The 12,995-nt window shown below is 51.8% G+C and overlaps 1 protein-coding gene across 3 annotated transcripts in view; it reads left to right on the top strand.

Moving 5' to 3' along the window:
* Window positions 1–12,995, top strand: part of Abr (ABR activator of RhoGEF and GTPase) — a 199,107-nt gene that overhangs the window by 96,690 nt on the left and 89,422 nt on the right. For all 3 annotated transcript variants that reach the window (XM_037200611.1, XM_028866792.2, XM_028866790.2), the window contains exon 2: window positions 5,746–5,930. In XM_037200611.1, coding sequence (XP_037056506.1) covers window positions 5,746–5,930 — 185 coding nt within the window. The remainder of the gene's footprint in view (window positions 1–5,745; window positions 5,931–12,995) is intronic.

Raw genomic sequence — 12,995 nt, 5'->3', positions numbered from 1 at the left:
AAACCGAGCAAAGTTGTAGCAGTTAAATATACCTTTCAGGAGCTCTGAGAGTGTATTCCTTTACAGCTTTGGGCTTTATTAATTACTACTATTATTTTGTGGTGCTGGCCTTCACCTCAGGGCCTCACACATCCTCGACAAGAAGCCTATCATTATTTTTAAGTTCTTGTTAATTTGATAGGAAAATTACACCAAGGGGGAAGGAAAAGTAGGTTGCATTTTCTTTGATTGCAGTGAGGTTAACCTTTAAAAAGAATATCTCTGGCCATTTGCTGTTCTATTTTAAGTTTTCTTTCCCTTGCTCATTAGAATATGACATAATTACCCTTTTCTCATCTGCTTGTGAGAGTGCTTTATCTATCCAGGTACTGTGTGAGGAACACAGGGCAGTTCATAGGAGAGGGTGCAGCTAGCTGGCTTTGAGGGCGAGAGAGGGTCTCATTGATGGGCAAAGGCTGAGGAGAGGATTTAGGCACCGTAGCAGCAGGTGCAGGGGTCTAGGGGTGGGACAGGGGATGGGTAGTCATGGAATGCTTTCCTTGCTATACACACCGTCACAAAACTTGGTGGCTTTAAGCCACAGAAAGTTATCTCACACTGTGCACATTATAGGCCCCAGACCAAGGCCTGTTGGGAAGCCCTTCCTTCAAGGCTTCAAGGGTCGAATTCTTGCTTGCTTTTCTCAGCTAATACTGGCTGCACATGTTCCCTCCCTGTGTTCATGGGGCCTTTTCTGTCTTTGTTCTCCCTTCTGTCTCCTAAGGACTTCAGGGGATTTAACACCTACGGGGGGTTCATCCAAGATGATTTCAGTTTGAGGTCTTCCACTTGGTGATGTCTTCAAGTATCTTTTCTTTCAAATAAGGTCATATTTACGGGTACCAGGGTTTAAGACTAGACCCTTTGGCTTATATACTCAGACAAACGTAGGAACCCGGAAATGATCTGATACTACAGGACAGTAGGAGATGACCGTGGAAAGTGGAGGCCGGTGTGCACTACGAGGAGTCTTCAGCCGCTAAGTTTAGGCTCTTTGAACCATTGGAGTTAGCGGAGGACTGTGGCATGTGGTGTGATTGGGTTGGAGCTGGGCTGCTGTGGGGAGAAAATTGGCAAGAGTGGGAATTTGGGGAGATCCATGCACAGTGGGCAGGAGGGGGCTGGAGAGACTTGGAGGTCTCCCATCATCTGCTGAACTAACCTCAGGTAAAAGTTGGGGACTGGAAGATGTATGTCCAGGAAATAACCAGAGGTGGCTGTGCAGCCCAGACCTCTCCATGGAGTGTTAGAAAAATGGGAGAGGATGCAAAGGAAAGGGTGGCAACAGTCTGGAGGGCACTGTCCCCCGCCCCATCATTTTATTATGAGAACTATCAGACATGGAGAAGAATTGAGAGTATCACACACTGAACAGCCCATTTATTGCTAGCTAGAGTCTGTAATTACCACTTTCCCATGGCTGCTCCCTTTCACATCTGTCCATCTCCCCATCCCATCCGCCTTACATTTTATGTGTCTCAGAATTGCAGATGACTCCTTCAGGCTGGCAGATCATTAACCAAGCGTTCAGTAGTCAGTGAACTGCATAAATATTAACTGTACTAAGATTTGGTAAATTCTGGTGACTGAGTGTCTCTGTACCTCAGATCCCTGCCAAGGTAAGGGTTGGTTCCATTGGCCCAGGAAGTTCCCTTGTGCCCACTGTCATCAGTTCCTGTCCACACCCCATTCCCAGAGGCCGTCAGTGTTTTTATGGTTAGTGTTTTCCAAACATTGGTCAGCTTTGTCTGTTCTAGAACATTATACAAGCAGAAGCATTCAGGCTGTGCACTTGTATCTAGCTTCTTTCATTTAGTATAGTATGTTCGAGAATTACTAATGCAGTTCCTTTTTGTTGCCTGGTGGTAGTCTATTTTAAGACTCTGTACACAGTGCAGTTTTTAAGAGATGGATGTTGAAAGATTCCACCAAGGAGATCAAGAACAGTGAAGGTAATTGGAGAAAACTAAATACAGTAGTGGTTCATATCACATGGACTTCTCTTTCTCTCCCCACTCCTAAACCTCCTCGCTTCTTGATTTTTCTTTTATAAAGGAAGTCTAGGGGTAGATCATTCCAGAGTCAAAAGGAGGCCATCACCTTAGTCTTCTGTTTGATCATCTTCAATTCTACCATCTGTGTTCAAAGTCATCTTATGGTTGAGCATGGCTGCTGTGGCTCCAGCCATACAAACTGGTGACAAAAGGAAGAGCCATGAGGGCAGGCCCGGTGTACCACTTCTTACTATTATTATCATCGTTATTATTATTAAATTATGTGTGTGTGGTGTGTTGTATCCTTGTTTCGTGAGTGTGTGTGTGTGTTCAAATGCTTTTGCTTTGTCACTCTCCATTTTTAATTTTTTAGAATTTGTGTGTGTGTGTGTGTGTGTGTGTGTGTGTGTGTGTGTGTGTGTGTGTGTATGCCAGCTAATGGCATCAGACCCTCTGGAGCTGGTTGTGAGCTGCCTGACATGGATGCTGGAACCCGAACTTGAGTCCTCTAGAAGAGCAGGTGTAGACTTTTAACCACTGAGACCACTCTCCAGCTTCCCCTTTAATTTTCTGAGACATGGTCTTTCACTGAGCCTGAAACTCATCAGTTTGGTTAGACCTACTGGTCAGTGAGCTTCAGGGATCCTCCTGTCTCCATGTACTCTTGACCCATGAGTGCTGGGGTCACACGCATGTGCCACCATCCCTGGCAGTTGTCTTCATGCCTGTACAGCAGGCACTTGATCATCGGAGTCAACTCACCAGCCTCCATGACCAGAAGCAACCTGGGGAGGGAAGGCTGTACTTTTAGCAACCATCTTCAAAGTCTCCACACATGTCCACCCAACACCCTCACCTTGAGACAGGGTCTTGCTATGTATTCCAAACTGGCCTTGAACTTGTAATGACCCTCCCGCCCTGGCCTCCCAAGTGGTGGGGTCACGGGTCTAGGCTGTTCCACTTGTTAAATTAGTGAGGACTTAATCGCATACTAAGAAATGTGGTCCCTCTACTTGCCACTGAGCATAGTTCCACTCCAAATACAGTGGGGTTTCCGCCACTGAGAGGGGAAGCGGAGCTGACGGTCAGCGACTTCATCGTCGCGCTTTCTTTTGAGACTAGTGGCCAGGCCGCATCCGCTTAGTGTTCTCACCTGTGGCCTTTAGAGACTGAAGCCTGTCTCTGCTGGTTTTTTTTCCCCCAGCCCTACTTTCCTAGAGAGTTGGTTTCTCCAACCTTTATTTTGTTTTCTTAATTATTAAGAAATTTTCTTTTCCTTCTACATACCAACCACAGATGCCCCTCTCCCCCTCCTGCCGTGCCCCCCCTACTCCCCTCCCCCCCGTTTCTCCATCCTTTTATATAGCCCTTTTCCTAATAGAAGTGTTCCAGTATTTTATGAAAGACATGAACAAGGAAGGAATGCCCTAGAAATGCTTGTAGAGGACACTGTGCCGGTCTCCATGTCTGCACCCTGTACCTCCCCTCCTTGGTCAACCTGTGCCATGCGGAGGGCCAAAGACTGGGAGTTCTTTGCAGCAAAATTCAAATGGGGTAAGATAGCCCTTGAAGACTCAGACAGACCCAGGTTGATATCCTTTCCTTGATCTTAGGCAGATGTCTGAGGCTTAGTGGCCTCTTCTCTGAGAACTGCTTTGGAGAGGTGGTTAGACCGAGCAGGAGTTGGTAGGGTCTGATGTGCATACCAGACAAAAGGGTGCCAGAGACCTTCCTTTCTCGTGAGAGATGCCAGGTATTGTATTAGAAGTGAACCAGGGCATAGTCTCTTTTGGCCTATCTATGAACTCTACCCTCGGGTAATACCTTCTTTCCTGTGATGCCCGATACAGGTCAGGCTAGCTGTTGGCTAGGCCAGAGGCCACCATAGTTCATTCACCCACACTCTTAGCTCCAGCATGACCAGGGAGACCCAGAGCCCCTGGAGGAGTAAAGAGGTCTGTGGGTTTTTGTGTCCATGCCTGACCTGAGGAAATACAGCTTATGTACCCAGACAGCTTACTGGGCATCTGCTGAACCCTGGGAGAGGAAGTCGGCAGGAGCAGGTGCAGAGAGCCCAGGGGAAGCTATTGACTGCCAACAGCCAGATTGGACTGAGTGTAGCCATGGCCTGGCGCCCCAGTGACCTGGTGACACCATTCTCAGGCTGCTGGCTGCCTGTGGGCTGGTGTGTTATGACAGCGGAGGAGGAGCCTGGGCCTCCACGGAGAGCTTGACTCACGGGCGGGCCTGCCTGGCTTAGACCTCGGGCCTGCGATGGATGGTGCATCTTCCACTTGTTCATTCTGCTACTCACGCTTTCCAAGAGCCTGCTGTGTGTCATTTTGTGGGTGCCGGGCACCCAGCCACAGCTGAAACACTCAGTTCCTGCCCCTGAGGCTTCCAGGAGGCCATGTGCTATGGGTACTGTAAACTGGGTTCCCAGGGAGAACATCCTGGAGGAAGTGATGTCTGAGCAGATAACAGGCCCAGCCAGGCTCCTCTGACATAACTGGCCACAGCCCCCAAACCCAGGCCTCTGCCAAGGTTTAGGAACCACATGACAAATCCCTGTGTTTCCAGCAGGTCCAGGGTGCAGGGCCCTGACGACCACCAGGGGCTCCACTGCTCTGTGTTCGCTTTCCTCTGTGAGACGTGGTACCCAGCGCCTTCTGGTCTTCCAGAGGTGTGCTCTCGACCCCTCCTCACTGATGACCCTGAACCAGGGTTCAAGTGCGAGGAGACCTTGCACCTTGCTCGCAGCAACCCTGCTGTACTTTCAGAGCTCCCGACAGTGGACTGGGATGTTGGAAACAACGCCCGGCCGGCCAGTCGCTGGCTGGGAACGTTGCGGGGGTCTTCGTGGTGCAAAGCCTAGCGGTACTGCCTGGTGGCCCACCCTGCTGCCCGCCCTTGGAGGGTACCTGTGTGGGCGCTGGAGCTTGTGTGGGCTGGGAGCACTGAGGGGTTAAACACAGCTCGACTTTCTGTCACCTCTCCCTCCTGCTCGGAAGGAAACGGTTGGAATTAGAGACCCATTGCTGCCTTTTGAGGAGACTGCTGCTCACCCAGTCCCTGCCAGGCCTGGGCACAACCCTCTCTCCCACGCCTGCCTTCCCTGGGCTCTGTCCTGCATGCAGGGCCTCATTCAAGGGACTGAGGGCCTCCTAGGGCACACTCCCTGGGCCCTCCCCACCCCAAAGCTGCCCTGATCACCCACCCCCACCCCCCCACCCCCCGGGGATGGAGCTCAGTGTACAATGGTACCCAGGGAGGAGGGACCGAGGAAGTGACATCGCTTGGCCCGCCCCCGCCTCCTTATTCCCTATAAAAAGCAAAATGGTGACTCAGAGAGGAGAGTTGGACTCGGCCTGCCTCCTTCTCCCACTGTTAATTTTTAGACGTGGAATTAGGCAGGAGGCAAAGGAAACACAGCTCCACATACGCAGCTGACATGCTATTAGGCGGGTGGCGACAGCAGAGCCGCGCCTCCCCGGCTCCCAGCAGCAGCCTCTGACGGACTCCGCAGAGCCTGTGCCTGTGGAGCTCCCAGCCTCCTCCCCAGGCCTGGCTGTGCAGCCCCTGCCCTGGCCCCGGGTGCATGGTGCAGCAGGGACCATGGCAGCTGGGGGCCGGCGCCGGCGCCCACTGCGCTACCAGTCCCTGGCAGCCCTGGTGGAAGACTCTCAGTGGCCTTTCTTGTTCCTTGTCTCAGACTTCAGCTATGGGGCCGAGGACTACGACGCAGAGGGGCATGAGGAGCAGAAGGGGCCCCCCGAGGGCTCGGAGACCATGCCATACATCGACGAGTCACCCACCATGTCGCCCCAGCTCAGCGCCCGCAGCCAGGGCGGTGGGGACAGCATCTCACCCACCCCACCTGAGGGGTTGGCACCTGGGGTAGGTACTCCTGTTTCCTCTTCTGGGGAGGGGAGGTAGGACAGCGTGTGGGGAAAGCGGGCCAGGGTCTGCTGAGGACAGTGTGCAGTGGGGCTGGGGGAGGGCGGGCCTGGACCCCCGATGCCCTGTCATCTAGCTCCTCTTCGGGTACCCCTTTCCCTGCTCTGCCAGCTGTTGGTTCTGCTGCCTCCTGATCACCCTCATTCCCCTTCAGCTATCCCTTCGTCTCTCACCAGGATGGGGAGGGGGCTCTGGAAGGACCAGGCTTCTCCGTCTGTATCTGGCTGGGTACACAGTGGCCTGTGGACAACGCGTGTCCCACAGAGCCAGGACTGGTCTCAAGCCGCCCGTGGGGTATCAAACATAATGCTTCTGTAGTGTTCCCCAGGACTGAGGGCCTCCAGCTCTGTTCTGTTCCACAGGAAAGGAATACGCCTGGGGTGCCTAAGTTCCTGCATCCAGAAGAGGCAGGGACTGCCCCCTCAGAAACCTTGTGTAAGGAAGATTAAGTGTGCTTTGACAGGGCAGGGAGAGGGGAGTGCGTGGAGGATTGTAGTACTTCTAATGAATGCAGTTCCTGGTGACAGGGACGGACACTGGGCCCAGCTCATGAGGATACGCATCTGAAATACACGAGCAAGCCAGGCAGAGAGGTTCCTTGGGGCTCTTTTTCTGGAGTTGGGGACAAGAGTCATAGCCATTTGTTTTGGTGGGGGGAGCTCAGTTTCACAGGTTCTTTTGGTCCAGCTTGTCCAGGTATATTTTGTGGGGTTCTCTTTCCTCTCTGAAGCCCCCAGGGAGCTTCAGCAGTGCATTTCCCTCCTCCAATGCCTAACACCCCCACCCCACCTGGAGGCTGCCTGGACTCTACCATGTGGAAGAACCCTGCTCCTTCCCACCCTCTGCAGGCTCTCACCCCCTCTTCACACACTGGGGTGGCTGTTATAGCCTTTGGCAACAAGGGCCTTGGCAACCAGCATCCCACTTGGGGGAAGCCACATTTGTTGTCATAGCAACAGAGGCCTAGGCAGAGCTCAGCGGCTGCCAGGTGGTGCAAGTTTGGGAAGGGATGGTGGGGGGCAGGTAAAAGGTGGAGGGGTGGATGTGGGTGTTGGCCTGCTTCAGGTTCCCCACAGCCAGCATTCTTGGGTGTTGTTACCCTGAGGAGGGGTAGTGGATTAGAGACAGCCATTTTGGCCATGTAGAGGCAGTGTTTGGACCAATGGAAGAGAGGCTGTTCTGGGACCTGGACTCAGGCCAACCAGGAGAAAGAAGGAAGAGAGAACTCTGGTTCCCCATCTCTGTCTTCTGGTTGTAGGTCAGTGGGGTTCAGATCTCCCCTAGGGGCTTAGCCCATATCCCACCGTAAGGAGCTGCAGGATGATGCTCCTATGTAATCTCCATGCATGGCTTGGTCTGTGCATTCTCCTCACTTGTCTCTGCCTCTTGTCTCCTTTCCTCTCCTTCCTCATGACTACATTGTAGGAGCATTCGCCCATGGATATTTGGATTTCCTCGTGAGAAACCCTAACTATGCTTTATGCATAGCAGGACTATGTGGTCCTGGTGTTCTCAGCTTTGGGTAGCAGCTTCACTTTGTTCCCGTTGTTCTTGGTGGTCAGAAGGGAATAACTTGAGTGGAAGATCTTGAAATGTTAAATTTTACAGAGAGAACAGTCATCTGAAGTACTTGGGGCCCTCAGTACCGATTTTCACATCACGGATAGGTAGGGGAATCATTAATGCCAATTGGGAATGGCTGGGACAATTCCAGCTGCAAGCTGCTCTACTCCTGCCTGCCTGCCCCAGCTGCCCCTGCTCTACCCCTGCCTGCCTGGAGCTAGCTGCGCCTTTCTGCTCTTTCTGTTGCATTACTGGCCCCACCTAGTGGACCTTGCAAGTATTGCCATTTGCAGTAGGGTGCCTGGAAGGTGCAAACCCCCTTTCCCAGTACTTGGGATGATTTGTTTTTGTTTTTTATTTTAAAAAAGTAAGTGTGTGTGTGTGTGTGTGTGTGTGTGTGTGTGTGTATTTCTGTGCTTGGCTGTGCTCATTTGGCCAGGCGGTCTCCTCCCCTGCCAGGCTTCCTGTTAGGAACTTGGGAACAGAGGGGATTTTTGGACCAAATCAGACAATTGTTCTAGATATTCAGATATCTAGCCTTTGGCACAGCCTGGCAGCTGAACTTTCCACACCCAAACATGCAGCCAAGCTGTACCTGGGAGGTCAAAATTTGGTTTATATGTTAGAAAACCATAACCCAAACGGATTGTGTGTGTGTGTGTGTGTGTGTGTGTGTGTGTGTGTGTGTGTGTGTGTGTACAGTTTGTATATAGAGAAATTTGATAGAAGGAACTGACTTGTGGGTATGGAGGCTAAGAAATCCTACCCTCTGCAGTGGATGCTGGGAGGTTCATAAGAGCCAATGTGTAGTTTTAGTCCAAGTCCAAAGGCCCGAGAATCAGGTGAGCCAAAGTAGAAGATTCTAGGTGAAAAACCAGTAGGCATAAGCTCAAGGACACCCAGGGTTCAGTCTGAGTCCAAGGCTGGAAAAGACTGGTGTCCCAGGGCTAGCAGCCATGCGGGTGGAGCCCCTCTGTCCTTTTGGTTTGAGACCCGATCTCATGTTTCTGAGGCTGTCCTGAAATTTACTTTGTCGTCCTGACTGGCCTGACCCTCCTGATCCTTCTGCCTGGGCCTCCTGGGCCTGGGTCAGGCATGCTGGCTGGAGGAGCCCCTCTTTCTTGGCCTCAGTTGTCAATAGACTGGAAGAGGCAAGGCCAGCTCACCCTGGGGAGGGCATCTGCTTTGCTCAGTCGGTAGATTCAGATGTGAATCTCATTGTGAACCACCATCCATCCCACAGACACCCAGGATAATGTTTGGATGCCCTATGACCCAGTCAAGTTGACACATAGAATGAACTAGATCAGTGTTTTGTGCCAGTAACCCAGAGCCTGGAAATAATGGACAGATGAAAATCTTTCTGACTGTAGGACGATGAGCAAGGGTCGTAATACCCCGGAGCCCACAGGTCTGAATAGCATTGGCTCCTCTGAAGGGAAGCGTGAGGAATGGCTGGCGGTTGCTCCCAGGGAGCCTCATTGCATTGAATACATTCAGTTCCAGCTCTCAGAAGGCGAAGGCAGAAGAATCCTGGCTTCTAGGCCAGACTGGGCTTCAGGAGACCCCCCCTCCCCCATCTGAAAACAAACAAACACACAAGACTTTTGTCGTTGGTTTTTAGAGAGTTGGGACCAGCAGCATTGCAAGGATGCAATCTGGTAAATACCTGCTGGGAAATGACGCTGTGTTTGTAGGCCACCTCCCTCCTGAGCCTGTCCTCCCGTGAGTGATACCCTCAGCCAAGACACGGTCTCCTCACTCCCAGCATACCTTGCTGTGATATTTTCATCTTGGCTTGTGCCCCAGAGGTGACAAAACCCTGCCCTGCAGGCCTTTCCTAAACCTAGGCTGGGCAGGGTACCCTGGCCCAGGGCCGGGGGTGACCAGTTGCTGGAGATTCAATTCACTTGGGGGAGTGTGTTGGTCATTTCCCTGGGGAGGTAGGGCAATGACACCCCCACTCAACTTCCTGTCCCAGAACCACAATCTTAGGGAAAACCTCGTTCCCGTAGACCACAATTCCTGTCTCCTCTCTGGATGGTGCAGTCAAAGGGACCCCAGGACAGAGAAAAGATGTGGGTTATGTCTGTCTCCTGCTACTTTGAAGGTGTGTCACCCAAGACATGTCACCGTCTCTGAGTTCATTTATTCATCTGTAAATGGAAGATACTGAGAATATCTTCCCATGTGTCCTGACAGCTGTCCCAAGTCTGCCATGAGGTGTGGTTAAGGGCCAGAATGCCATGGAATCCATAATGTCCATATGGGTGCAGACCTCAGCTGGCGTGAGGAACCCGTGATAGAAGTGAAGTGACCGTCATTACTGTCTCAGTGAGGGTTTCTGTGGCTGTGAAGAGACACCGTGGCCACAGCAACTCATAGAAAGGAAAACATTTCACTGGGACCGGCTTGTAGTTTCAGGGGTTTAGTCCATTGTTGGCATGCTGGGAAGCCTGGCAGCATGCAGGCATCCATGGTACTGGGGAGGGACCGGGAGTTCTACATCTGGATTGGCAGGCAGCAGGGAGAGAGACTGCTCCACTAGGTGTGGCTTGAGCATCTGAGACCTTAAAGCCCACCCCCCAGTGGCACACTTCCTCCAACGAGGCCACACCCACTCCAACAAGGCCACACCTCCTAATGGTGCCATGCCCTGTGAGCCTCTGGGGACTATTTTCTTTCAAACCACCACGGTTACCACTGTCTTCTCTTGCATCTTCTTCCTCCATCAGCTACTTTGAGAGACAAGGCTGAGCCTCTCACATAGGTTGCTTCATTTAAAGTCCGTGATGTCTCTGCAAGATACGTGCCAGACTTTCGTTTTATAGTTGGGGAAACTGAAACTCGGGGAGTTGACATAATTTATCAGAGGCTAGTGTGTCCAATGGGACCAGGGCTCCATTTCCACTTGGGGTCTTGTGAAGCTTAAGCCTGGGTAGAGCTGCCAGGCCCCCCTCCGTCACCCTCCTGGGTGAAGCTCTTAACAACCCAGCTGGCCCTCCGCTGCTGGGGATATATACAGTTCTTGGGGCTTCCATCTGCCATTGTAGGTAAGGGGCACCATTCTTGGTCACCCCTTTGTGCACTCCCTAGGTCCCCCTTGTAAACTCCCAGGCACCTCTGGGTTCCTGCTTGGTATTTGGGGTTGAATTGTGTAGTTCTGGAACTGGGAGGAGGAGTGGGGTTCCACTAGGCAGAATCTCCTTTCTCTCTCAGGTTGGGGCTTGGGATTTGGGCCTGAGAGGGTCATTCCCAAAGTGAACAGAGGCCATGTGGAAAGATGGCGCCTTCAGAGGCTGCATTCTTCTGTGTTCCTAATCTGGGGGCGGTGGTGGGGGCGGTGGAGACTGAGCGGCCCAGCACCTATTTCTCCCATCCTGGATCTTGTGCCTCTGCTGCAGAGAGGACAGTAACTGTCCCTCCTGTGCACTGGTGCTGTTCTTCTTTGCTGTTAACCACCCCCAGCTGCTGATGGAGCTCCTGTTCCATGGCATAACCTGGGGCGCTGGGGCTTTGTGTCTTGTCCAAGCTGGGGAGGAGGTAAATAAAGGACTTACCTGTGACACTGTCCACTCACTAGTGGACTCTGCTTATCCTCTCCAGGCCAGGCCTTCCTTTCACACCCCATCATAGCTTCCTTGGTGTCTTCTCTGATGGACTGCACCTGACTGGCCTGGCCACCCCTGTGGCTCCCATACCTCCTGCTGGCCTGCTGGGACCACAGTTCATGAATGTATTTCTTACGTACAAGTGAGACTAGTCCCGAAGTCATATTTATTCAATAAAGGTATGATAATCTACAGGTGCTCAGGGCACTGTGGGTAGGAAGATGGGCCCAGCCAGAACAGTGCTCTGCCTGTTCTGCTGTCTGATGAAACTAATGATTCCGGCAGATGTTAAATTGCCCAAGAAACAAGCGTGGTGACAGGCAGCAAGAGTGTCCTCAAGCTGGATATGGTAGCCCGCTTCTATAGCTTGCACTGAGGAAGCTGAAGCAGGACAATATTTGAGTTTGAGGCCAGCTTGGACCCATAGTGAGTTCTAGGCTTGCCTAGACTAAATAAGGAGACAGTGTCTTAAAAAGACGCTGAGCTGCTGGGGTCCGAGGCTCTGCCTCTCTTCTTTGTGTTCTCCCAGGGGCTCAGAAGGGTCCCAGAGAACCCAGCAGACTCTTAGTCTCTACTATACTATTTTCTGTTGTGAGTTTCTCCACTGGTAGGTGCTAGCAAGGCCAGAGCAGTTTTCTGCCCTTCCCAGAGAGGATGCCCTCGTTCACCTGCCCAGGAGTCATGTGCCAGTGTGGTAGGTGGTCCACACAGCCCTCACCTCGCTGCCTGAATGGCAGGCAGAAGTAGAGGAAGACTACACACACCATAGTACTCCATAGTACTCTGGGGACAGCTCGAGTCTTCTGCACTGCCTTGGATGGTGGGCCTTACTCCTGTCCCATCACAGATGTGGGCCCCGGGTGCACGTTGCTATGTAGGGTATGACAGGGCACTGTAACCGCTGTCCTCTGCCCCTCCCCAGACATGAGCCTCTTTTGAGGCAGTCTCATCCTGAAGTCCAGGCTGGCCTTGAATTTGCAGTCATCTTGCCTGGGCCTCTTGCATGCTGGGATTATAGGCTTGAGCCACTGTGCTTGTCTAAATTTTACCTCATGCCATGTGACATTGGACAGTTTAACAAGCATCATTCTCCTCTACTGTAAATGGGGGGTAAATAATCATTCGGAGGGGCTTCTGCAGGAACCAAGTCACAGATGTGATAAGGTAAACTGCTGTGCTACATGGTGAACTGTCCTGGGGTTAGTTGAATTTGAATCCATCTGGGATGTAAATCCCACTTTGTTTTGGGCTTCTGCCTCTGGAGTGCTGGGATTGCAGACCTGTCACTTACAGAACTGATGTTTGAATAAAGTAAACATAATTACTCCATTAAAATGAATGAAAACTATATGTCTTGTGTTACTTTGGAAGTCAGAAAGAGTAATTACTGTGAGATATGATTTGAATTCAGTGGCCGGGTGGTGGTGGCACACCACTTTAATCCCAGCACTTGAGAGGCAGAGGAAGGCAGATCTCTGTGAGTTCAAGGCCAGCCTGGGCTACAGAGCGAGTTTCAGGACAGCCAGGACTATACAGAGAAACCCTGTCTCTAAAAACAAAACAAAAAAGATTTGAGTTCAGCTGTTAACTGTCTAGCAAGCCAGTCATGACAGAGTAAATGCCTGTAATTTTAGCATTTAGAGGGGTGAGGCAGGGGGATGGCAAGTTCCAGGTTGGTCTGGGCTTCTTAGTAAGACCCTGTCTTGGGGGTGGGGTGGGGTGGGGTGAGGAGGATAAGAAAATAGCTATCTAGCATTTGGACAAGTAATGAGCTTCCTGTTCTTGGAAGGATCCCAGCAGAGGCTAATGACTGAGGCAGAGAAACGATTCC

The sequence above is a fragment of the Peromyscus leucopus genome, chromosome 8b, assembly GCF_004664715.2.
Source record: "Peromyscus leucopus breed LL Stock chromosome 8b, UCI_PerLeu_2.1, whole genome shotgun sequence".
Taxonomy (NCBI): Eukaryota; Metazoa; Chordata; class Mammalia; order Rodentia; family Cricetidae; genus Peromyscus; species Peromyscus leucopus.
The sequence above is the reverse complement of the archived record's forward strand: the minus strand, read 5'-3'. Positions and strand labels throughout refer to the sequence as shown.